General features: G+C 57.9%; 1 protein-coding gene and 1 long non-coding RNA gene across 9 annotated transcripts; one reads left to right on the top strand and one right to left on the bottom strand.

Annotated features, from left to right (window-relative positions):
• Positions 1–188: 188 nt before the first annotated feature.
• On the bottom strand, positions 189–24,372 carry TNKS1BP1 (tankyrase 1 binding protein 1). Of its 8 annotated transcripts, none has more exons than XM_036325848.1 (12): positions 24,224–24,371; positions 21,178–21,286; positions 19,498–20,131; positions 17,969–18,038; positions 14,080–15,504; positions 9,975–12,121; positions 2,922–3,297; positions 2,490–2,649; positions 2,260–2,396; positions 1,425–1,582; positions 1,114–1,186; positions 189–634 (listed from the first exon to the last, which is right to left on the bottom strand). In XM_036325848.1, the coding sequence occupies exons 2-11, from the start codon at positions 21,269–21,271 to the stop codon at positions 1,126–1,128; spliced, it is 5,262 nt and encodes a 1,753-aa protein (XP_036181741.1). In that variant the 5' UTR covers positions 21,272–21,286; positions 24,224–24,371; the 3' UTR covers positions 189–634; positions 1,114–1,125. The 8 variants fall into 8 exon arrangements, 5 of the variants coding, with proteins under 5 accessions (XP_036181741.1, XP_036181743.1, XP_036181742.1 ...); XM_036325850.1 differs by having other exon boundaries at positions 2,499–2,649; XM_036325849.1 differs by lacking the exon at positions 24,224–24,371 and adding an exon at positions 21,605–21,751.
• LOC118665027 lies at positions 17,772–21,084 on the top strand. Its single transcript, XR_004970490.1, has 2 exons — positions 17,772–17,912; positions 19,003–21,084. It is a non-coding gene; the product is annotated as an uncharacterized LOC118665027 (long non-coding RNA).
• Positions 24,373–24,521: the final 149 nt, after the last annotated feature.

Here is a 24,521-nt window from a genome sequence, read left to right as displayed (position 1 = left end):
TTTGAATCAGCAATCAGCCTTTTAGAACCAATACACCCATCTCAGGCACACCAAGCCCAGGCGTGCAAGGGTAGTGACACTCAGTGGCAGAGTGAGCTCCTGGTGGGTCAGGGCTAGAACAGCATTTCCCACCTACAGCCTTGGACAGAGTGACGGGGCACCATGACCACACACCACAACTGGGCAGCACCAATTCCAAAAAAACTTTATTGTTTCAGTGGCAAAATGTTATTGGTCTCTATGGGGCACCTGGCAGGGCAGAGGGAGACCTGGGGTGGGGCTGGGTCCCATCCATTACAAAATCAAAGGCTTTTATAAAAAATGTTATAAATTGGTATCAAAACAAAACCCAAGGGAGGCTGGAGGAGGAAGCAGAGAGGGAGGTGGGTACATGGAGGGAGGACCAGAACCTTGGACCACTAATGACGGAATCCAGGCCGGGAGGGAAGGTGTGGAGGGAAGTTGGGAAGGTGATACAAAGTGCATAAATGTGCCTCCCCAGACGCTCCTCAGACAGAGGCAGAGGGGGACAGAGGCTACAGCCTGGGACATGGGGGAGAAGGGGCTCCAGCCATCTCCTCGCCAGGGACCCCACAGGAACGGGCATTGCTTGAGACTGCCAGATGGGAAGGACCTGCACCGGGAGAGAAGAGAAGAGCTCATGGGAGCCGACCGTGGCGGGTAGAGGAGATGCTTCAGCTTCCTTCCCTGCCCATCGCGCTCTCCCCACACAGTCCTCCCCACACAGACTAGTTGTAAGGAAGGTCCCTGGTGAGTGCCCTGGGGTCCCAGACCAGAAGGGCTGCGGAGCACATCAGGACAGCCACAGGGCCCGGGGACCATCCTTGGCCCAGGGAGGAAGGCTGGGGCAGAAGCCCTCCTTGTCCATCCAAGGCCAGATGACAACACTTTGTTCTTTGGGCAAAGCTGAGGGGAAGCCAAGGGACCCCCAAGTCTCTGGAACTTGGTTCCATCTGCCTGTTTTTAGCCTGGCAGAGAAAGGGGAATGGAGAGCAAAGGGGAACCTCCCACATCCTCCAGGGCATCCCCTGCTCACCCCTGAACCCCATTCCCTAACCCCAGCCAGGCCCGAGCCCAGGGACCTGCCCTCACCTCAGTGACTTCTCAGACCTTCTTCTTCTTCAGCTTCAGGGCTTGTAGCCAACTGGGCGATGATCCTTCTGACCTAGAAGGCAGAAGGCAAAGGTCACAAAGCAACTGGAGGAAAGCTGAACAGAATGAGGAGAGGCAGGAATGAAAACCCCCACCCCAGTGAGAAGAGGCAGCCCAGGGCTGGCTGCAGACAGGAACTCTGCCACCCTCTTAATACAGTTAATTTGGGGCATGTCGACCTCCGCCCCGAGCTTCGGTTTTCCTCTACGTAAAGTGGGTTTCAGTCAATGCCCCGAGCTCAGGTCACCCACCCTGAGGATTTCTCTGGCTTCGGAGGTAAGGCGAGGGGCTTCCCCAGCCCTGGGACCTTGCAGGACTTGGAGCGCTGGAACGCAGACTCCTTCTGGCTCGACTTGCTGTCCACCAGCTCCCCCTCCTCAGCCGAGCGGTTCCGGGGGCGCAGCTTGGCCTGAGAGACAAGTCCAGTGCAGACAGATGTCAGTGGGACAGGCAAGAGCACTGGGAGAAGGGCAGGCAGTCCCCACAGTCAGGCTCAAACCCCTCTGCAGTCCTTTTACCCAGATGGGTGGGAAGTCACTTGACAAACTTCCCTGAGCTGAGCTCTGCCTTCCACAGCAGCCCCCCAAAGAGATATGTTGAGTTCCGGCGAACTCAGCTGGACAAAGCCAGTGGTGATGTCCAGCTTTTGCTCTTTGTTCCCTCTGCCTGCAAGGCCTCCCAGCAACTCCTATGCAAGCCAAAGCTAAAAGCGAGTGCTACAGGAGGCCTTGCCAATCTACCCTCCTACCCCCAGCACCCCACTGTTACGAAATAACTTCCCTCTTTGAACAGGCCCAGCCCTTATCTGCACCTACCTATGACCCCTAAATTTCTCCATTCACCAGAACTATGGACATGGCTGTGTCCCCCACTACCCCATGAGGTTCTGGGACATGGAACAGCCTTGTTCCTCCTTCCATCACACTTAACAAAGAGCGAGCGCAGGGTCAGGCAGGGCCCTCCATGGAGAGCAGAATGAGAGGAGGAATGGGCAAGAGATGGGGGAACGAACAGATGATGGAGAGAAGGAAGGCTGGGTTCAAGGGGCCAGCGGTTGGATGTGTTTGCTGAGTAACTGAATGGTACCTTCAGGGCTGACGGGCTCAGGCCAGGAAAGAGGTTGACTTTCAGCCCCTTGGTGCCCAAGGACATCCGTGTCCTTCGGTTCTGAGGCTCCTCCACCACCTCCTCGTCTGAAGACGGCACCCGAGAAGCTCGTGGCTCTGCAAGGGCCCAAGGAGGGCTCAGCAGAGAGCAACCCCAGGCCCCCACCCCCCGGCTCACCCCCACATCGACACAGACATCAAAGAACTCACTGGCCCTACCCGTAGAGTCCTGGAACAGGCGTGCATCTGAGTCTGCCGCCTCCGACAGGCCCAGGGTACCGCCGGGCCGGATGGCCGGGGCCCGGTGCCCACGCTTGCGCCCCAGGCTGGCACGGCTTCGATACACGGCACTGTCGAGGATCTCGGTGTCCTGCTTGAGACAATGGCACCACTGCCATCGCCGTCCCATGGTCCTGCCCCATCCCACATGAACCCTTCAAAGCAGCCGCTGTGAGCAGATCCCTGTTCATGTGACTCACCCCCACTCTTCACCCCCCCCACCCACTCTGCCTCCTGGATTGAGACGGCTCAGGGCTCTGAGAAGCTGGAGGAGCCCCAGGGACCAGGCTCTGGCTCCCCACACACACACATACCCCCGCCCCCAATAGCCCATCCACTGCCCTGGGCTCAGCCTCCACTGACCTCGATGAAGGAGAAGTCCTGACTGGGAGAGCTGGGGGGAGGGCCTTGGGAGGGTCGCCGAGGGGGGTACATCGGACCCTGCTCGCCCAGCCCGGCCCCTGCAGGGCTCCAGGTGCCGTCCACCTCTTCTGTCCGGCTGGCTTCACCATCAGGCTGGGGCCTCCAGGAGGGCAGACGGTCCCTGAGGGGCTCCAGGGGCTCCCCTCGATCGGCACCTGCCGTGGTTTCTTCCTCTTCCAACAGGGTCCTCAGGCCCGAAGCAGAAGCTGCCGACTCCCTCCGGGCTGCTGCCTTGGAGCTGCTGATGGCCAGCATCTCCTCCAGCAGGCCCTGGGAGGCAGAGGGTGGAGAGCGGGCCAGGCAGCCGCTGCTGGGGCTGCAAAGGAGCCGGACCAGAGAACAAGGTCACTGTATGGCCACATCTCCCTCCCACAAAGCCCCTCCACAGGTTCTGTCTCCCCTCTCCTGCCCGAAGGGCACGGTCAAGACCACACACAACACAGCACAGAAGGGATGAGCGGGCCAGTCTGGCAGGTTCAGATCCTGGGTTCTCCATTTAAGAGACTTTGCGCGAGTCCCCTCCCCTACAAAAGCTTCTAACTTTACATTGCTGTCGGGGGAATGAAATGAGAACCTGAAGCACAAGCCCGCCGCCTGGCACTCAGCGTGTGCCGATGAGCAGCAGCTATTGCTACTACTGCCTTCCACGTGGTCGGAGCTGCCTCAGTGTCCCGCCCAGGGGCGCCTGCTTGGGCACACACTTGCCTGGGGATGAGCCGGGCAGCCTCTTCAGTGCCCCTGCCCATGTCACCTCTCCCTGTGCCCGTCTCACAGAACATGCCAGGCCCTGCAGGCTGCTGTGTATCTGGACACACTGTTCCCTCGCCCGCCACAGGGAAAGCTGCCCCCACGGCCCCTCCACTCACTCTCCCTGCAGCTTAATTCCTCCGCCGAGGCTGGCCTGCCCCCCTCCCCGAGCCGCCACCCTTCCTCGGCCCTGCAAGCCCAGGGCTCCACCTGGGCCAGCCCCTGCCTCAGAGGCTGAGGCTTTGTCCCCACTGCCAGTCTGTGAGCAACGCAAGGGCAAGGATGAGGCCGCTTTTGCCTTTGTTCCCTCCGCCCCTGGCCCAGCCTGGTCAGGAGCAGAACTAAGCAAATATTTGCTGAGTGCAGCAGCTTGCATCTCAATGTAGCTTAGGTGTCTTCTGCCTGCTGCTCCCTCAAAACACAACACAAGCACATATGCACAGCACACGTGCACTCTCACCACCTCACACAAGAGCTCGCGTGTTGTCCAGCTGCCACCCCACACACGCAGACACCCCGACCCACTCGCAGCACACCTCAGGCAGGATGGTGTGCACGTCGTCTGTCACTCCTGCCAGCAGAGCCACACCAACATGCACACACTCACACCATGCACACACGCACACACACCATGCGCACACTCACACCATACACACGCACTCACACCATGCACACTCACCATGCACACACTCACACCATGCACACGCACACACACCATGCGCACACTCACACCATGCACACGCGCACACTCACACCATGCACACACGCACACACCATGCGCACACTCACACCATGCACACGCACTCACACCATGCACACACTCACACCATGCACACACTCACACCATGCACACACTCACACCATGCACACGCACTCACACCATGCACACGCACACTCACACCATGCACACACACTCACACCATGCACACACACTCACACCATGCACACACACACACCATGCACACGCACACTCACACCATGCACACGCACACTCACACCATGCACATGCACACTCACACCATGCACAGGCATGGCAAAGGCTGGTGGGAGCCAGGTCTTGAGCTCCCCATGGACTGGAGGGGTGGAGAGTGAGGCAGGCGATTCAGTACCAAGACCGAAGCGGGAGGGCTGGAAAGGATGTGTGTCAGTCTGTCCTTCCACAAGCTGCTGACAGATGGAAACCGAAGCAGTCTGGCGGGGAGGGAGGCGGAGGAGGCTGCAGCAGAAGTGCAGCAGCCTGGATGCGGCCAAAGCCAGCTCACCCTGCTGCTTCAAATCAGGAGGCTGGGCAGGAGGGGTGGCAACAGCACCCCGCCCAGCCTGAAGAGGCCCTGCCCCAAGCTCTCTGGGGTCGGGGGGGGGGGGGGGGGGGAGGCAGAGAGCAGGCTAAGGAAGAGCTGAGGGGACGTGAAACAGTGACGGGTGAATGGAAAGATCCATATGCAGCCCTGGCTGGTGTGGCTCAGTTGGTTGGGCGTCGTCCTGTGCAATGAAAGGTTGCTAGTTCAAGTCCCGGTCAAGGCATACGCCTCGGTTGCGGGCTCGATCCCTGGAAGGCAGCCAATAGATGTTTTGCTCTCACATTGCTGTTTCTCTCCCTCTCCCTTCCTCTCTCTCTCTAAAAACCAATCATTTTTTTAAAAGGAAGACCCACATCCAGAGCGAGACCTGGCCCCACACCAGGCGGGCAGAGGGCAGCCCTGGGGGAGACCATGGGAGGGGGGACGGGGACGCTGGGGAATGCAGTGTGACCATCCCCCCGGCCTGTCTAAACCCCAGAGAAGGCGTGTGGCTGGCACAAGGACCTGCTCATCTCCAGAGAAGCTTCCTCCCTCTTGAGCACCCAGAGCACCTCTAACCTGAGCCCCTTCCTGGCAGGCAATGGAGACAGGTTGTGCTGAGCACGGCCACTCCAGGGCACATTTGGGTTCCATCCCCTACTGTGCCTGTGGCCTTGGCAGTGTTACCGACCTGATCTGAGCCTCCGTGTCTTCGTCTGTAAAATGGGGATAACAGAAGTACCTAGACTTTGCTGGGTTTGTTGGCAGAAATGTGTGCCCAGCACATAGCTAACATTTGATACATTTTTAGGATAAGCATCATCATCCTCAACACAGGTTCCTGGCCTCAGGACTTGGCTCATCTTATACCCTCTCTACCAGTGGTTCTCAACCTGTGGTTTCAACCCCTTTGGGGGTCGAACGACCCTTTCACAGGGGTCGCCTAAGACCATCGGAAAACACATATATAATTACATATTGTTTTTGTGATTAATCACTATGCTTTAATTATGTTGAATTTGTAACAATGAAAATACATCCTCATATCAGATATTTACATTACGATTCGTAACAGTAGCAAAATTACAGTTATGAAGTAGCAACAAAAATAATTTTGTGGTTGGGGGTCACCACAACATGAGGAGCTGTATTAAGGGTGGCGGCATTAGGAAGGTTGAGAGCCACTGCTCTATACCCTTTGCCCCATCGGGGTGCTGAGTCTCCTGAGGGCTGGACCCACCCGCACTCCAGGTGCACACCTGGGAATGGTATGTGGTAGATCTGCAAAAAGCGGCTTCCCAGTGTTCTAGGCTCCAAGACTCTGAGAAGGTCAGGGCTTGAGCTGGAATGATGTGTCTAAAGGGGAAGCAGCTGGTCTTGACCCAGAGACAGGAAGAGCATGCAGAGAGAGGACCCCAAGGCTGGGGCCCAAGGGAACATGAAAGAGCCCACGGTCACAGGCTAAGGGTCCTTGTGCCAGCCACACTGCCTCCCTGGGCCTCAGTTTACCCACCCATGAATGAGTGATCTCTGAGGGTTCTCTCAGACTCTAAGAAGAGCCCCAAATGACTGCAGGTTTCTACAGGCTCATCTTATTCCCTCTAGACCAGCCGTGGGCAAACTACGGCCCGCGGGCCGGATCCGGCCCGTTTGAAATGAATAAAACTATTGAAAAAAAAGACCGTACCCTTTTATGTAATGGTGTTTACTTTGAATTTATATTAGTTCACACAAACACTCCATCCATGCTTTTGTTCCGGCCCTCCGGTCCAGTTTAAGAACCCATTGTGGCCCTCGAGTCAAAAAGTTTGCCCACCCCTGCTCTATACCCTTTGCCCCATTGGGATGCTGAGTCTCCTGAGGGCTGGACCCACCCGCACTCCAGGTGCAAACCCAGGCATGGTATGGAGTACGTAGATCTGCAAAAAGAGCACCTGAGACTACAGGTTTCTACAGGCTCAGGGGGAGGGGCAGGAGATGACCAGGAGGCCAGAGAGGGGAGGGGGCAATGCACCAGCTCTTGAGGGACCCAGGAGCGCCACTCCCCCCAGGACAAGGTGGCCCTGGACACAGAGGAAGAGCCAAGCAGTCTCCCCACCCCCACGCCAGTCTTCTCATGTCACAGTTTGCCAGGCAGCATTCCACCCAATGACCACACAGGAATGGTGACAGAAAATGTCCCCAACAGCCTCACTTTATGGGTACATCCACCCAAATCTACAAAACAGGTACAACCACAGGTAACAAGCACTTTTCCAGTGCTTACCAAGGGCCAGACAGATCTACCACTTCGCCCATGTGAACGCCAACGACCCGGTGAGCACTGGGAGTAAATCACTCCCCATTTGCAGCCGAGGAATCGGAGGCTGAGAAGGCACTCACCCTCGGTCACAGAGATGGTAACAGAATCAAGACCCGAACCTGGCAGATGGGCCCAAGGACTACTCTGAACTATACCCTCCAGGACTTCTCATTACCATGGGAACCTCCAATTTTTATCTTTAAAGAGTAACTTTCCAGAGCGTAGGATTTCTCTAAACCAGCTGCTCAGAACTCAAGAGGCCCTTGGCTACTAGTGAAGTTTGGGAAACACTGTTACAACAGTGATTTTCAACCTTTTTCATCTCATGGGACACATAAACTAATTACTAAAATTTTGCAGCCCACCGGAAATATATATTTTTTGCCAATCTGGAAAAAAAAAAAAAAAAAAGGTACAGCCCTGGCCAGTGTTGCCCTGTGGTTAGAGAATCAGTCTGCACACGAAAGGGTTTCGGTTTCAATTCCCGGTCAAGGGTGTGTACCTGGGTTTCAGGGCCGATCCCCAGGACAGTCGGGGTGCATGCAGGAGGCAAGCAATCTATGTGTCTCTCTCACATAGATGTTTCTCTCTCTCTCTATCTCTATCTCTCTCCTCTCTTTCCCTCCCTCCCTCTCTTCTACTCTCTAAAAAAAAAAAAAAAAACGGAAAAAATATCCTTGGGTGAGGATTAAAAAAACACATACACACACAAAATAGGTATAATGTTGATTCATTCACACTGGACGGCTATTGTTGTGTTGGCTATTGTCACTTTTTATCTGACAATCTAAAGGGAAAGAGGTCAGTGCCCCTAGAGTCAGGCATTGCACGTTTTAAAAATTCCTGCGGTGAAAACTGCCATTAGAGAAAGTAAACATGCTTCCTCACTCTTCGGCTTTAATGGGTGGGTGCTTGCTAATACACACGCACTCACTCTAAGTCTCCGGGATGGCCACAGAGTCCCCAGCATTTCCCAAACTTGTAACAGCCACACATCCTGTGATGGAGACCAAAGCTCAGACAGCTGAGGACCCCTGCTTCTCTGCCACTAACCTCCTGGTCCCCAACCCAGTGCCCTCACCAGCTCCCACCAGGCCAGCCTCTCCCTCCATCCTAACCAAACGGAAAGATATTCCCTCTTTCCCTTCTTAAGAGCCACCACTGGAGGGGAAAGGTGGAGGGTGGTGGCCCCACTGCTTCATAGTCTGAGTCCCGAACGCGGTGGCCGCACCTGACATAGACACGTAGGAAAGACACACTCTGACTCTGTGACCTTAACAGCCCTATTCTCCTGCAAAGCGGAGGGGTACTAATCCCTCCTGCTTCACCTGCAGCTGTGAAGATCAATGAGGTCAGGTGTGCAGCAGGGCCCTTGGGAACTGCAGAGTCCTGAGTCCCCAGAAGAGAGATCAGAGCAGCCACAGGCGCCCACATGCCCCAGCACCAGGAATGCGGAGGCTCCCCGAGTCCCGTCAGAGAGAGGCTCAGAGACTAAAGGACCCAGGAGCCCCTAGGCTCCTAGTCCCGTGCACTCGCCCCATCCCTCCTCCCCACGCTCCTCCAACTCCCTCTATAGCCTCAGCCCCCTGAGCATCAGCCTGGCCCCATGCTGTCCTTTCCTCTCCCCCTCCTCCTCCTCAGTCCCTAATGCCTTCCCAACCCTTCAAACACCTCCCCCATTCCCTCTAGACCCTTCCCAGTCCCTCCTGCCCCCCTCCCACTACCATCAGCCCACACCTCCCTTCCCTTCCTACATGGCTGGTGAGAAGCTCCAGGATTGGGAAAGGTCAAACATTCTCCGCAGTCAAGACAAGGAATCCAAATCTCAGTAGACGGAAATGTTAACAAAGAGATGCAATATGTTGGGGTGGGGGGTTGGGGAGCGTGGGGAGACCTGGATAAAGGAAGGTGAAGAGAGTAGCCAAAGAACACATAGGCACAGCCCATGGACACAGCCAACAGAGTGGGGAAGCCAAGGGAGGGGTGGCGGAGTTGGGTGGAGATGGGCAAAGGAGGGGAGAGAGAAGGGTGACATCTGTAAATGTCAAGAAGATAATTAAAAAGATGCAATGCCTTTTTGCACTCTTTCCTGATGGGAAATCACCTCAGTTGTTTAGAACATAAAAGTTCCTGAGACAGACTGTGGCTGGCTCACAAAACTACCAACGTGTTCCTTGACAAAGTTCTTTTTCAGCCACTCTGCAGGGAGGCCAAGGTCATGTGGCCAGGAGTCAGGCCCCAATGCCCTTTGGGTTCTTAAATTATTGCTTCTTCTGGGCCTTCAAACGGGGCAGACAAGAAGCACCACGTTCCTAACCTCCTGAGAGACAATGTGCCACTGTCCACCCCACTCCAGACCTGGAGTGGCCAAGGCCAAGAAGACAGAGTCCTTCCTATGCCCACGAAAGCACTGTGGTCCTGGCCCAGGAGCACCTGTGATGAGAGCTGAGAGGCCTGGAACAGTCACTGTGCTCAGTGGGAGTCTCCAGAGGTGGGCACGTACCATTGCCTCCAGCAGTCACACTATGACGTCACCAAGGAAGCTTAAAGCGTGGGCTGCACGAGTAGGAACACCTCCAACATCACAGTCACCATTCAGACAGGTTGCAATTTTTCAGGCATCCAGCACACGTCCCCTCGCACACCGGGATGGTGTCCCCTTACCTGGCTCCGAAGCCAGGGGCTTCTCCCATCTCCATTCCGGGGTCTTCGGGGCAGGTCTCCAAGGAAAGCGAGGAGTCATCTTCGCCCTGGGTCTCTGGTCCACTCGTCTCGCCAACCCCCAGCTCCCTGGCCTCCATGGGGTCTGGGTCTCTGGCCTCCTGGCCAGGGCACAAGATGCCAGTGTCCCTGAGGCCAAGCTCTTGGCACTGGCTAACTTCTCCCACCCCATGCTCCCTGGCTTCACTCGGAGTCCCAGAGAGCTCCACATTCCGGAGCCCCAAGTCCTGGGTCCAGTCCATCTGCCCCACGCCGCATCCTCGTGGCTCCTGAGAACCTCCAGTCTCTGGGTCACAGGGCACCTCCAAATTCCTCAGGCCCAGACTGTCACCCCAGTCCACCTGGCCCACCCCACGCTCCCTGGAGCTGCTATCTGGCCCCACGGCCATGTTCCTGAGCCCCAGGTCCGGTGTCCAGCTTGCCTGTCCCACTCCACGTTCCCTTGATTTAAGGAAGTCTCCGGCCTCCACACCTGACCAGTTGGTCTGCCCCACGCCACTCTCTCTGGCTTGGCTGTGGCCTTCTGCCTCCCCCACCCCAGCCAAATCTCTGCCCCTCACCCCGACATCAGAAGTCCAGTCCTTCTCCCCAACTCCCATCTCCCTGGGCTCCTCAGAACCCCCAGCCTCCAAACGGCTAGCCAGGTCCACATCTCTCAACCGCAGGTTATCCGACCAGCCGGTCTGTCCCACGGCATCCTCCCTGGCCTCACTCGAGACGCCAGAACCCACACAACTGGACACTTCCAAGTTCCTGAGGCCCAGCTGGTCAGTCCAGTCGACGGGCCCAGTCGAGGTCTTCTCAGGAGAGACAAAGTGGCCACCTCCCATCTTGCCAGAAGGACTCGGGCCAGCACCACTCACTCGGTCATGGCCAATGATCCCAAAATGATGGCTCCTCTTGGTAGCCTCCATGCAGAAGTCACCACTCCAGTCTCGCTGCCCTGGGCTGAAGGCCGCCTCTGGCTGGGAGACCACACCGAGGCTGAAGTCGCCAGCCCAGCCTCGCTGCCCCACTTCCCTGTCTTCCGGGTCGGCATCGCCTGGGCTCTGGTCCCCTGCCTGCTGTCTTCTGTGCAGCCCTTCAACCTCCTGGCTGGCACCGCTGTCCTGCCAGCTGCTCTGGGCTCTCGGTCCCCGTGCTCCGTCCTGGTTCTGGGGGCTGCCGGGGCTGAACAAGCCCCCCAACTCTCTCTCCTCTGGCTGGCCTGGGTCCCCGCTGGCCTCGCCCAGGCCATCTCCTCCACTCAGAGTCTTCTCAAACTCCTCATCCTGCTGCTGGGCTTCCTCGGGACTGAACGCGGTGCTCCGGGCGCTCACCCCGAAGCCTCGGTCCTGGGGGCTGAGGGCCGTGGCGCTGCCTCGGCTGCTGTAGTCCCTCATCCAGGCACTCTTCCCGAAATCCAGGTCCGGCTGCTCAGCACCCTGGCTACCAAAGATGCCAAGCGACGAATCTCTCTTCCCAAACTCCTGGTCCTGCTCGTCGGCATCCTGGCTGCTGTACTTGCCCAGGTGGTCCTTCTTCCTCACTTCCTCCACTTCCTGGCTGGCATAAGCCCCCAAAGAATCTCTCTTCCCAAACTCCCAGCCCTGAAGGCCCGCGTCCTGACTGCTGTAAGAACCCAGCACATCCCTCTTGCCGAATTCCTGGTCCTGGAGTTCCACATCCCGGCTGGAGAAAGTGCCCTGGGAATCCCTCTTTCTGAATTCCCAGTCCTGAACAGCCGGCTCCTGGCTCTGCTGAGTGCCAAGCGGGGCTGGCTTTCCAATCACCCGGTCCTGGGCTGGGAGCCCCCCGCTCCCATGCGGGCTGCCGACATCCACCTCCTCGTGGACCTCCGCCTCCTCATGGCCAACGATGCCACACCTGCTGGCCCACTCCCTGGCGCTCCCTTCCCCTGCTTCTTGCCCACTCTTGCTGGACCAGTTCCTCTCTCCAAGGCCTGGGTCCCCTCTAGGGCTTGCACCCCTAAGGCCATAGTCCTGAGAAGTGTCTTGGGACCAGCTGGAAGGGCTAAAACTGCTGGACTGTGTATCTGCTGCAATCCCAAATTCACTCTGCAGATCTTTCTGGGCCCAGCCGAGGAGTCCCTGGGAATTAGAAAAGAGAAACAAAGAAACAATACTGAGAGTTGATCCAGAATGGGAGTCAGCACTGTCTGGGGCCCGAGCGAGCGAGCGCCACACTTTGGCAACAAAAAGCCTGGGTTTGTATCCCAGCTGTGTGACCTTGAACAAATCAGTTAACCACTCTGGGCCTCATGGTCCTCATCCTTACACAGGGATAACTCCTACTGCATGGGTGGTTAGGGAGGATTAAACAAGATCATTTAAGCCAAGTACTCTGCATAGCACTGGCTCGCAAAGAGCACTCAGCAATGGGTACTCAATCGATGACCCTGGGTCATGTTTATAGACCTTGGGCAACACTTGGCTACCAGTCAGGAGATAGGCAGCCTGGCTTGGTGGGTCTTCACAGGGTGTGGGGCACACTTTCTTTATGAAAGGACAAGACTCAAAGCCCCTTCACAACCTCCTTTCCACGGCGAGATTCCACCGCCACCCCAGCCCGTCTAGTCCTATGAGTTCCCAGCCCTCCTGCCCTCAGGAAAGCACCCACTGCCCAGCTTCCCCAGGAAGACCTCCCAGCCCTCCCTCACCCCGGCCCCGGGGGAGACAGGAGGGACAGCCTGACCAGGCAAAACTCCCAGCCAGGGCTCCACACCCGAACTCCCTGACTCACTCCTGAGGGCGGGTGAGCCCTGGCCTCAGGGCTGTGCAGCCGGCCGGCCTCATCCCGCAAGGCAGCGTTGGCCAACAGCCTCTCCAAGACAGACATGGTGTGCTCCCCATCCCCAAGCCGGGCCATGGCCTCTGCCCCCAGCACCCACCCCAGGCAGCTGGGTAGGCAGGGCTGGGCATTCCCCTTCGCCCGGACCTGTCGGGCGGCAGGCGGCTCTGGCTCTGGGCTCACCCTGGCCCTACTCCCTCTAGAGCAGCTGCAGCTCTGGTGGCCCCGCCCAGAAGCCAGTTGAGTCACCCACATCCCGGGACAGACACACCTACTGCAGGAACGAGCTGGGTCTTAACTCCTTCCTGCTCCTCCTCTGCCACCAGCTCCCTCAAAAGGCCCCTGGCTCCACCTTCCTTTTCAGTCCCGCCCCTGCCAGCCCAGGCTGGGCTAGAAAAATACATTTCAAAAGCCACCTGGACTCCAGCCCTTAAAATGACAGGAAATGTGGAAGGAGAAAGGGCACTGGGCCCAAGCCCAGCCATCAACTCGCTGGGTAATCTTGCACAAGGCTCGCCGGCTCTGGACCTCGGCTGCCTGTCTACAAGGCAGGCCTTGAGCTCAACGGCAATAACTTTGAGCCCAGCCGAGGAGTCCCTGGGAATCAAAAGGAGAGAAACAAAGTCATGATGTACTAAGTACTCATGATGAGCCAGGTGCCACTGTGAGTACTTTATAGGTATCATAGCTCCTTTAGTCTTTGCAATGACCCTATTAGGTAGAGTTCATGACTGTTATTCCCATTTTACAGCTGCACAAACTGAGGCACAGGCAGGACAGTAACTTGCTCAAGGTCACACCTGGGCAAATAACAGAGCCAGATGAACCCAGGCCGTCAGGTTCCAGCACCCACGCTCTAAGTGGCCACACTCCGTTGCCTTTCACAATACTAGTCCTAATAAAGGTTTGAACGCTCAGTATGTGCCAAGCTCAGGGCATGTTCCACATCTCACTTTACCTGCAGTACAACCCTAATGTTATTATGAAAGGACTCTGACATTTAGAGGTTAGGGCACATTCCCAAAGCCACTCAGCTAGTGGATGCTGGAACTGGTACACACTCTGAACTTAAGCAGCATCCCTAGCCCCTGCCAACAGCTTTGCCAGACTGCACAGCTGTGAGGGACATGTCCATAGGTGCCTTGCTCATAGCTGTACCCCGAGCTCTAGACAAATGAAGTCCATTCAGAAAGAGCGAAGCCCATTGAAGCCCTGGCTTCCATCCCGAGGCCCCCGCCCGCCCTGTGCCCGTCCTCACCTCGGAGCAGGCACTTGGGGTCTGTGCACCCTTCAGCTCAGGTCCAGCTCCCCGCCGTGCACTGCCGGCATTGGGGGGTGGTGAAGCCAGGAGGGCATCCAGCCAGCGGGAGTTGCTTTCAGGACCTGCAGGCTCGGGGGACGCCCTACAGGGGTCCTGAGCCTCTGTCCTGGGTTGGGTAGTCACAGCCCGGGCCAGGGTCACAGCCTCCTCCTCAGCAGGCAGTGCCTTCCCAGGGCCAGGGGTGTCAGCAAAGAGGACACAGGGCTGGTCAGGGGGTGCTGGCTGCTGCTGCCCCAGGACCGGCTCCAGGACGGGCAGGGCGGCCTCCCTGGTGGCCAGAGGGAGTGGGGACTCTTGTCCGGCCAGGGGCTCCTGCTCCTCACATCTCTCCTCTGCCTGTAGCAAGGCCGGTTCAGGTGGGCCCCCTGTTGTTAGCAGAGGCTTGAGGGGATCAGCTGGGGATGGAGGCTGACTCTCCCCATCACCCTTTTGGTTTGGGGAGATCCCTGAATCATCTGTCTGCACCCCAGAACCAGGCCTTCCTGGTCCCTCTGGAGCTGACCAGACCCCTCGCCCCTGCTGGAACGCTCCCTCCCCACTGGATGCAGCCAAGTCACCAGCCGCAGTGGCCCCAGCCTCCGCAGCCACAGCCTCAGCCTCCGCAGCCGCAGCCTCTGCAGCTGCAGCCTCAGCCTCTGCGGCCTCACTGGCTTCAGTGATGGGGGAAGGAGGTGGGGAGTCCAGCCGCCACACCCCTAGACCCGAAGGCCGAGTGGGGAAGGTCCATTCAAAGGACTGTGACAAGCTCCAGTTGGACTCTGTCCCACACCCAAAGGGACGCTCCAGGGCTGACTGGCCCCCCTGGGTTTGGAGCAGGTCAGCCAGCGAGCCCCCCAGCTTCTGTTCTTGGTCGGGCAGTCGGAGCACACCTTCAGAAAATCGGCGCTGACCCAGGCCGGTGGGGCGGAGCTCTGCGTCACCCCTGGCCACCTCCTCACCAGATGGGAACGTCCGATCAGGATCAAGCAACTCACCCCCCTCCATCGGGGGCCGGGGTGAGGTGGCCGGAGTCTGCTCTGGGCTGTGGCTCCCCGAGACCTTTTCCACGGGCGGGCTACTGGGTCTGGGGGCATCTGGGGCTCCCGAAGCAGGGAGCCCTGGGCTAGGGGCATGGCAGGTGCCCTCATCTGGCAGGACCACGACTGGGGATGCTGGGGTCGCAGGGAGGCAGGGAGAAGGCCTGGAAGCTGCGGGGCTCTGGGCCTCTGGAAGATGCGAGTGGCGGGGAGAGCGCTGGAGGGGTGAGTGAAGTTGGGGAGACCCAGGGGCTGGGCCTGAGACTTCAGCAGGGAGGCCTGGGCTGGTGAACCCTCCATTCTCTGAGGTGGGGCCTGGACTTGAGGGGACCCAGGGCTTGGAAACCTGCAAGAGAAAGGTTGAGAGCCATCACGCACCTTCAGGTAGCTGGAGGAGACCCCTGCCAACCCCATATAGACCACGGGTCAGCTGCTTTTTCACCTCTCACTCCACAGACAGGAGAAAACTGGGGGCCTCTCAGGACAGCTGGGAAAGGCCCCAAGTATTAGGACTTCCTAAGGTTCTCAGCCCCCTCCTTGAGCCCCTCTCCGTAGAAAACACACACAGCCCTACTCACACAGTATGACCCCACCACCTCAGGTGGGTCACACACTCCCACCCACCTATCCCAACACTCGTCGAAGGATCTCCGAAGAGCGCATGGTTCATGGTCAAGAACACTGGCTTTACAAAGGGGAAAGGACATTTGGAAATCTGACCATCCGGGCATGTGGGGTTCTGCTTCAGAGCAGGACTCCAAGCCCCGGGCAGCTCCCAGGAGCCGCTCAGGGATGTGGAGCTGCCCACCCTGCTCGGGGCACCCCCAGGTCCCAGCGCCGCCGACGGAAGCAGGCAGGCCCCGGGCTTCAGGCACGGAGTCACCCGCACGCCTCTCGTCAGCTGTAGGCCCTGCCGTATGGTGGTCACTCGACTTAGCTCTGAGCCTCAGCCTCCCCTTCTGTCATTAGGGTTGGTGGCAACCATGTCCCCCTCACAGACTTAGGAGAGGAGTAAGTAAGATTCGCGCACTTGGCCTCTCGGGACAGGACTTAAAAAGGGTGGATGCTGTGGGATGATGGGGGCCAATGCTTTCAAACTTCAGACATCTCCCATCCTCTCACAGCTGCGACCTTGCTTTCCTGAGAATACAGAGGCCACGGCATGGCAGGCCCACACCCTGCTACCTGACAGGATCCCAGATAGTGAACTGTCCTTGCTCGGGGCTAAGGCCAGCCCCTCCCCTCTCCCCTGCGTCACTGATTTTTTCCTCGGCTCCTGGATCATTTCCATCAGCCCAAACTGCTCTGACTTCTTCCACCCTAAAAAGAAGAAAAACACTCTTGCCCTCACCTCTCTCTCTAGCTACCGCTCACTTTCTTGAACACTTTGTCTACGTTTACTGTAGCCCCAAACAGGCTGCTTCCTGCACCCTGCCACCTAACTGCTCTTGGTCAAGGTCACGATGTTTCCTTGTAGCTAAGTCCCACTCTCAGTGCACCTTCCTTGACCTGCAGCAGCATCTGCCGGACGACCCACCCTCCTCTCCCCTCCCTCCACCCTCCTCTCCCCTCCCTCCACCCTCCTCTCCCCTCCCTCCTCCCGCCTTCTTCCTCCCATCATGGAAGCTGGCTTCCTACAGCCTCCATGACTCCACCCTCGCCAGCTTTCCTCCCACCTGGCGGCTGCTCCATCCTCTCCTCCATCCTCTCCTCAGCTGGGCTGGGCTGGGCTGGTCTGTGCCTCAGTCCTCTTCCCTCCAGAGGCTCACCCACTCCCCTGGTGATCTCAGCCGGTCTTAACTACGAGTCCCTGGAGCTCCAGACTCAAATTGCCCACTGCCCACTCAACATTTCCATGTGGATGTCGAAAAAAACATCTCAAACTCAACTAATCCAGAAGCAAACTCCTCCCATCTCCTCCCATCCCACTTCACCCTTCAAGTCCCCTCTCACTAAATGGTAACCTGGTCCTTCCGGTTGCTAAGGCCAAAAGCCCTGGCGTCATCCTTGACTCTTGTGTGCATGCTCTCTCTATCTGCCATCAACCTATCTGCAAACCCTGTGCCCAAATTGACTTTCAAATTCCACCCAGAGTGACCACTTCTCACCATCTCACCACAGGCTGCCTCCAGGGTCCATCACCTCACCCCTGGATTACTCAAACAGCCCCCAGCTGGCCCCTGCTGCTGCTCTTAGCTCCCTGCAACCAAGCGGGCACGGTGACTCTTTACAACTCTCCTCCAAACCCCTCACTCAGGCCAAGGTCCTCCCAGTGGCCTGCGAGGTTCCAGGCGATCAGTCATCACCTCTCAATCCTCACTGCCACCCCGCTGCTCCCCTCTCCCTGCGACCCGGACAGCCTGGCTTCCTTGCCAGGAAGGTACTGAGTCCTTCCAGGAGAGCGCTGGAGTCAGACAATTCAGAGCCTGCCTCAGCCCCTGGGTAAGTTACTTAACCTCGGCGAGCCTCTCACCTGTGACTAACAGGGCCCACTAGCTGCAGTGATCACAAGGATTAAGCCAGTCAACATTCCTGGCACATGCCCAGCACACAGTAGGTGCGTGACTGATGGCAGTTACAATGGATAATTATTCTTATAACGAGCAGCCTCATGGCCTGAACCACACTGGATCAAGAGCACTGGCCCGGGAGTCAAGAAACCTGAGTCCCAGGGCCAGCCCCTGGGCAAATCACCTCCTCCATGACCCTCAGTGCCCCATCGGAACCAGAAAGAGGCAGAGCAGATGACCTCAGGTGACCCTTCAGCTTTAAATTACTATGAGTCCAAGTCATAACGGAGGGTAACTCACGTCAGTAGGTGGCTCAGAGCTGCCCGGCTGAGCCAGGTCCCCATTGAAGGCCCGGTCCAAAGCAGGGTTCCTGGGAGGGAGAAAGACAGGAAATGTAGGCACAGTATTAAGAAGCCCGTGACAGATGAAAAAGGGGGCAGAGCTATGTTAAGAGTCTGCCTAAGTGACTTTAGCAGCACCCAAAGTTAACCGCCCCAGGCATTTCCTCCTGAGCCCTGCCTGGGACCACAGGGGACAGAGAAGCTATCCAGTTTCCATGGTGAAAATGGCCCAGGAGATAGTGCCTATTCCCTACCTTTATACCCAGGGTTAAACTCCCCTAATCCCTTTAGAAAAACCATCCTGGAAGCCCACACTCCCCAGTGATTCCCTAAAAGATCACCCTCCTTCCCCTAGCCCCTAAGGGGTTAATGTTCTCCTCAGGCCACGGAGAGTACAGCTGGCCTGACTACCCTGCCAATACTTCTAGAAGGAGCGAGCACAGGGGGAGGGAGGGGGGCAGAGTGATTTTCCAAGGTTGAAGTTGTTCCTCTGAAGCTCTGCTTGAAGCCAGGGAGGGGAGGATAGAGGGCTGAACCCAGCCTGGGAGCCCTGGCCGGGGACAGAGAAGGGTTAATCCAGAGCCCTGCCCTCCAGGTACTTTCAGGTGAGAAAAGGGCTGGGCTGGAGGGCAGGATAGCACAGAGGCCTCCAGCTTTGGGCTCAGCCCCAACCACAGCAGCCCTGCCCTTCACAGCAGCAGGAAGGGGAGGGGAGCCTCTGGGCCCCGCAGAGCCACCAAGAGCCCAGGGGGTCAACAGTGCCTCAAGCAGGCACTCCCTGTCCTGGGGATGGCACTTGAGATCCCTCGGCCTCTTCCTCCAAGCCCCTGTGCCCACCACCCCAAGAGGCACCTCCTGGCCAGCCTCCTCTGCACTGGCAGAACTCTGGAGAAGGGTATTACACTCAACAGTCTCCAGCCGGCCGTAATCTCTGCTCAGTGACACTAGCTGGCCTGGTATCAAGGTGTGTTCACATCTTATCTCTCCCATCAGACTCCTGCAGGCAGACCGTGCCCTTCTCATCAGACACCAGCACCTCCTGGTACACTGCTCCGTACACAGTAGGAGCCAGCAGCTAAGAGCACGTGTGCTTTGGAAACAGACATGAATTCAAACCTCAGCTCTGTCTTAGTTGCTGAGGAACCATGGGAAGTCACTTCTGAATCTCAGTTGCCTCATCTCTAACATTAATATTCCCTTCACTAAACCGAATGGCTGTGGATTAAATGAGGCAAAGTTCAGCTCTTGGCATTAAAAAGAAACTTCCATACTGTGCATCTGAACTCTCCATAAATGCCCATCAACTCTAAAGAAAATTATAACTGTAAGGAGAATCTAGTCATAACACCGTCTGCTGGGAAAGCTTTGTAACTTAGACCGGGGCCTGCCTGCACTCACAGCACACAACGGACCTAACAGCGAAGGTCACAGTCCCAGATGGGGCCACCTACTTCATCCTCCAGAACGCAACGGCCTCCCGCCCCTCACCTCTCCTCGGGGGTCTGGCTGTGCTCTTCAGGGCACTCTGTGGGAGACTTCGCAGACCCCTCCTGGGACCATTCCCTGGAGAGGGTCCCACCATCCTCATCCACAGGACCAGTAGCCACACCATAGGTCCTAGGGCCGTATTTTGAGCTACCATCGTGGTTAAAGGTGAGGCGGGAGCCCCAGAGGCGGTCAGAGCTGGTGGGGACCTCCTTCCGCGGCTGCTCCATCTTGGCCAGAATCTCTTCCACTGTGGTGGCTGCAAAGCGCTCAGAGGCTGGACGGAAGGGGGCAGGGGCCTTCCGCACACCCCCTGGGGCAGCACATCGAGCTGGGGGTGTCAATGGAGGCATCTCTTCTTTCCCAGCCTCCTCTTTCCCAGCCTCTTGGGTGGCTTCTCCTCCAGTAGACGTCTCGGCCGGCGGTCTTGGTGCAAAGGGAAGGGGACGCCTGGTGCCACCGTAGGGCTGGGGTCCTGCCAGCATGTTCATCTTCCGGGCAGAAGGCAGCTCAGCCAGAGGACCCCGGGGTGGCCGCGGCCCAACAGACACCAGCAGGCTGGGCTTGGCAGGCAGGGCTGGCTTGGCAGGCAGGGCCCGGGGTTTGGGCTTGACAGGAGGTTTGGCCCGAGGGTCACCTACCAAAAGGAAAGGGTTGGTTGGGGAGGCTGTCAGAAGAACCAGGATGTAGACTTCTTCATCTCCTCCCTATTAACTCAAGATGTTTGCAGCCTTCAAGGCACAAGCCAAATGTCACCTCTTCCATGAAGCCTTCCTTGGTTTACCATACCTATCCCAGAAGCACCTTCTGTCTCCAAATTCTCAAAATGTTTATTCAATCCCTCCTGTACGCTAAAGCTATTTAAGGGTCCAGCTGACACCTTATTTGTCCCTGTACCCTACTCTGCATCTAACACGTTATTACTAAATGAATGAATGAATGAATGAACAAATGAGCCGATAAACGGATGCTACCTACCCATAATCGAGCCCGCAGCCCAACATTTCTCCAATCTAGTCCTGTCCTCTTACATGACACTACCATCCTGCCGTCCACAGCAAACCTTTTATCCCAGCTGAGCCTCCCTACTCTGCCTCCTGGCTGTCCCTCCCCCAGGACACACCCAGGCCACCTCCCCAGGTGTGTGATGAGGAATGCAAACTTATTATTGACCTAACCCACACAGAAGTAAATCTGCTGCAGGAAAAGAAAACAAGATTAGGAACCTACCTTCTATATAAGGCATTCCAAAGCCAAATAAAAGACCTTGGGATTACTCATTGCCGTGGCCCTCCTAACAGAAACCTCTATCATCCACTCATTCGGCTCAGCCTAAGAAAGGAGTCTAGACAGGAGCCAGGAGGCCTGGGTTCAAATCCCTATAGGTACACGTCACTTCTCATCGAGGCCCCCGCCTCCTCCTCGAAAAATACTCGCATTACCCACATCATTTTGAAGGTTAGCTTGTTCTTATCTGCTGTAGATCTAAGACCTCTAACTGTTCTAAAGGGTCTTACCAGGAACTGAGAACCTTCCCAACTCATCCTGCACTCCTCCCTCCCACCTCAACAGAATCATCACTCCCCCCGCCCCGCCCTTCCAAGACAGAATGCGGGTTCAGCCTCCACCCCTCTCACTGCCCTCCCGGCCACCCGGCTCCACCCTGCACCCACAGGCACCTACCTGGCTCAGAGCCAGCAGATACCAGCTCCTCCTCCATCTCCCGGGGTGGTGGGGAAGCCATGGCTGTGCCTTCCCTGAGAACAGACACTTTCATCACATTCGGCAGAACCTGCATGAGAATTGAGAAGCAGAGGGTGTGAGTAGGGGCAGCCGAAGACCCGGGAAATACGAGGGAGAAGGCGAGAGGGTTGGGCGTTGGCAGTTGGCTTGGCCAAGGGAAGCCTGCTACTTCTAGCAGAGGCAGAGTGTGGGACAGGAAGAGGGAACTTCAGAGCGGGTGGGAGGTCAAGGGAGGCCCCCAGCAGTCCATCCTCAACTCTTCCCAGATCACTCTCTAACTCTGGTCTCCTCGCCACAAAGTCCTGGAGCTTCAGGGAGCTGCCTACTCTTCCCTCCCCTGCTGAGCTCTCCAAGACACCCCACTTACTGTTCCCAGGGCCCCCCTCAGGTGCAGCAGCCTGCTCGAGGTATCTACTCAGGGGCAGAGCAAGAGGGCCCCAGAGTCTGAAGCCTCTTCGTGAATCACTTCATGGGAGACGGGAAAAACCCGCTCCTCCCCGACCTGGGGCTCCACCCCACAGCCTGCCTTCCCTTTCCCGCTCACCCTCCTTCCCTCCCTCCCTCCTGCAGCTGGGAGTGGTTCCCTCTCCCCCCTTCCTCCTCCTCCGTCCACATCCCTGCCCCAATCCCGCCTCCCTCAGAGCTGCCTCAACCAAACACGGAAAAATAAGGAATAAGAAGTAAACATCTGGAATACATTTTTTTCTTTAATTTCTCAATTGCTTTGGCTTCAGCACGGAATTTGATGAGGTAAAAGCCAGGGCCTAGTCCTGTTGCCATAGCAATGGCCTCCCACTGGATTTCCAGAGCCGTGCCAAGAGGAAGGAGGAGCCGGCCCAGGCTGGGCTGGGAGAATGGGACAGGGCTTGAGAACATCCGGTGGCGGGGTGGCCTGGGGGAGAGGGGGGGAAGACTCCTGGGGTTTCCCCTTCTAGGACAGTCAGGGTAGGACAGCCACAGCCTAAGCACTCGTGATACTTGGGTGGCCCTCGCTGGCCTAGGATTGGCCTGAGGGGTTTTGAGGGGCAGAAGAAAATTTTAAACCCAGTGGCACAGCCCTATAGAAGTCACTGGTGTCCCTCCTCTAAGCCTGAACCAGGAGGGAGACTGGGGTCTGATTCAATGCTGGGTGGGTCTACCCGCCTCTAGCTGTGTGCCCTCAGGCACAGTGCTTACTTCTCTAAGCCTCGGTTTCCCCAGGTGAAAAGTGGAGTCAGTGTGACTGTTGGGAGACTTACGGGGAAAGGATGCATGCAGACTGCTTAGCATAATGCCTAGCACATAACACGTGCCCAATAAATGTTGGCCATTATGAATGCAGTTCCAGTCAGTGTCACCAATGAGCTAACATCCTTGGTAACCACCTCCTCCTCTCCCCAGACCATGCCTTCTCTCCCACAGGGCCCAGTCATGTCACCTGCTCCTCAGACACTCCACCACCTCCTCAGTTCTCATCCTGGCTCCTGAAGCACCATCCCACCCACAACACCCCCCACCCCCACCCCAGGCTCTCCAGCCTGGGGGACAGAGTGCTCCTCCCTCCAGTTCCAAAGGAAGGGGGATGTTTCCTAACACGTGGTACGCACAGAGCCCCTGATGAAAAATCTAACCCCCTCCAAACGGCAATGGGCACAGCCTTCCTCAGAGTCACCCACTCCTAGTCTGGGAAGATAGCGCCAAATCCAAAGAAGGGCCCTCTAATGCCCAACATTTGCAAAACCCACCCACCCCTCACCTTTGACCCTGCCTCAGCTTGTTTCAAAGATGAGAGGGAGCAGAGAGAAGAGGGTAGAGAAACCCAAGACTGTCCATTCCCTTGGTCAGCCAACTTGCAGGGCGCACCGCTCACTATGGGTGGGTGAATAACTGTGCAGAGCCAGGCCAAGTGTGCATGGGGGAGGTGCCCATGATAGGGGAAATAAAATTAAAACACAAGACTGTTTCCTTGTCCTTGAACATTATTACATGGAACATGGTGTGGGTGATTAGAAATGGAGACAACCTGGCCCAGCACCGAAAAACGCTTTCACCTGGGGGCCTGAGGGACACCTCTGCAGTATGAGGGCGCAGCAATGAAGCGGGGCTTGGCTTCCCCAGCCGAGGGGATCCCACCGCAGCTCACAGGCCCCCGTCAGGAAACCCAGGTGCCAGAGCCCTGGCTGCAGAATCACAGCGGCACTGAGCACTCCCCACCCCAGGAATCGGGGGCTGCAAGGGTTGGGGAGAGGTCGGGCAGTTCCAGCCGGGGCAGGGGCCCAAAGGGACTTCGGCGCAAGCGGGGTCGCCCCTCTGGACCCTAGGATCTCTGCCCGGACCCGGACCCAGAGAGGTCGGCAGGGATGGCACATGAACTGCTGGAGGAGGGAGGGCCAACGGAAGACGGAACAGCCAGGGTGAGGGGCCGTCTGGAGAGGCCCAGTGGGAAAGCTGGGGACAGAGGGGACGGCAGCAGCCGAGGAGGAGGAGGAGAGGAGGGGAGAGGAGGGGGGCGGGGGGGGCGGGGGCGGCGGCAGCAGAAGCGGAAGACCAGAGCGCGGGATGCGAAGCAGCCGGCGAAAAGACGAGGGACCGAGGGCACAGACTGGGTGGGGGCGGTCTGGGGGGCTGGGGGCGTGCCGAGGGGTCCGGGGGAGGGGGCTGGCGCGGATCTGGGAGCAGGGGGAGGGAGGGTCCCTCTCACAGCTCCGCCCACCCCCCCGGCCCCGCCTCAAGTCCTCGCCCCTTCCCCCCTTTCTTCTGGCTCAGCCAGCACGAGCTGCAGGCCGTGCACCCCCGCCCCCGCGCACTCGGGCCCGCTCTCACGTGCCCTTCGCTTCCTCCGCGCCCCTGGCCCCTGCAAACTTTCCTGCTCACGGCCCCCCGCCCCAGCTCCACCTCAACCTAAGATCCTGGCTGGAAAGCGCCCACTCCTTCCATGCCTCTCCCCCGCCCCCAAGCCGGGACCCCGCCCCCTCCTTCGCCCTCCCGCCTGCCCCCGCGCACTCACGCGCTCCCCCGGGATCCGGCTCCGCTCGGCTCGGGCTCGGCGCCCCGACGCCACTCTCCGCCACCGCCGCCGCTGCAGCCGCCGTCACCGCCAACCCAGCCAGAACAAGCCGCCGCGGGGCCCCGCCCCCGGGCCCGCCCAGGACCACGCCCCCGAGCGCCTCATGAATATCCATGAGCCAATGGAAACCCGGAGTGGAAAGCCCGTGCCGAGCTCGCCTGACCGTATGCAAACAGGCGCGGCCCCGGCACTCAATTATTCATGAGGCTCGCAAATGAGGGACCCGCCCCAGGATCCG

The sequence above is a fragment of the Myotis myotis genome, unplaced genomic scaffold (genome assembly GCF_014108235.1).
Source record: "Myotis myotis isolate mMyoMyo1 unplaced genomic scaffold, mMyoMyo1.p scaffold_m19_p_10, whole genome shotgun sequence".
NCBI lineage: Eukaryota > Metazoa > Chordata > Mammalia > Chiroptera > Vespertilionidae > Myotis > Myotis myotis.
The sequence above is the reverse complement of the archived record's forward strand: the minus strand, read 5'-3'. Positions and strand labels throughout refer to the sequence as shown.

Coding starts and splice junctions, on each gene's coding strand:
- TNKS1BP1 (XM_036325848.1), bottom strand. CDS start 21,271: ATGAAAGTGTCTGTTCTCAGGGAAGGCACAGCCATGGCTTCCCCACCA. Junction 12,122..14,079: donor CCCCAAGTGCCTGCTCCGAG/GTGAGGACGGGC, acceptor TCTAATTCCCAG/GGACTCCTCGGCTGGGCCCA. Junction 1,187..1,424: donor AAGCCAGAGAAATCCTCAGG/GTGGGTGACCTG, acceptor TCTGCCTTCTAG/GTCAGAAGGATCATCGCCCA.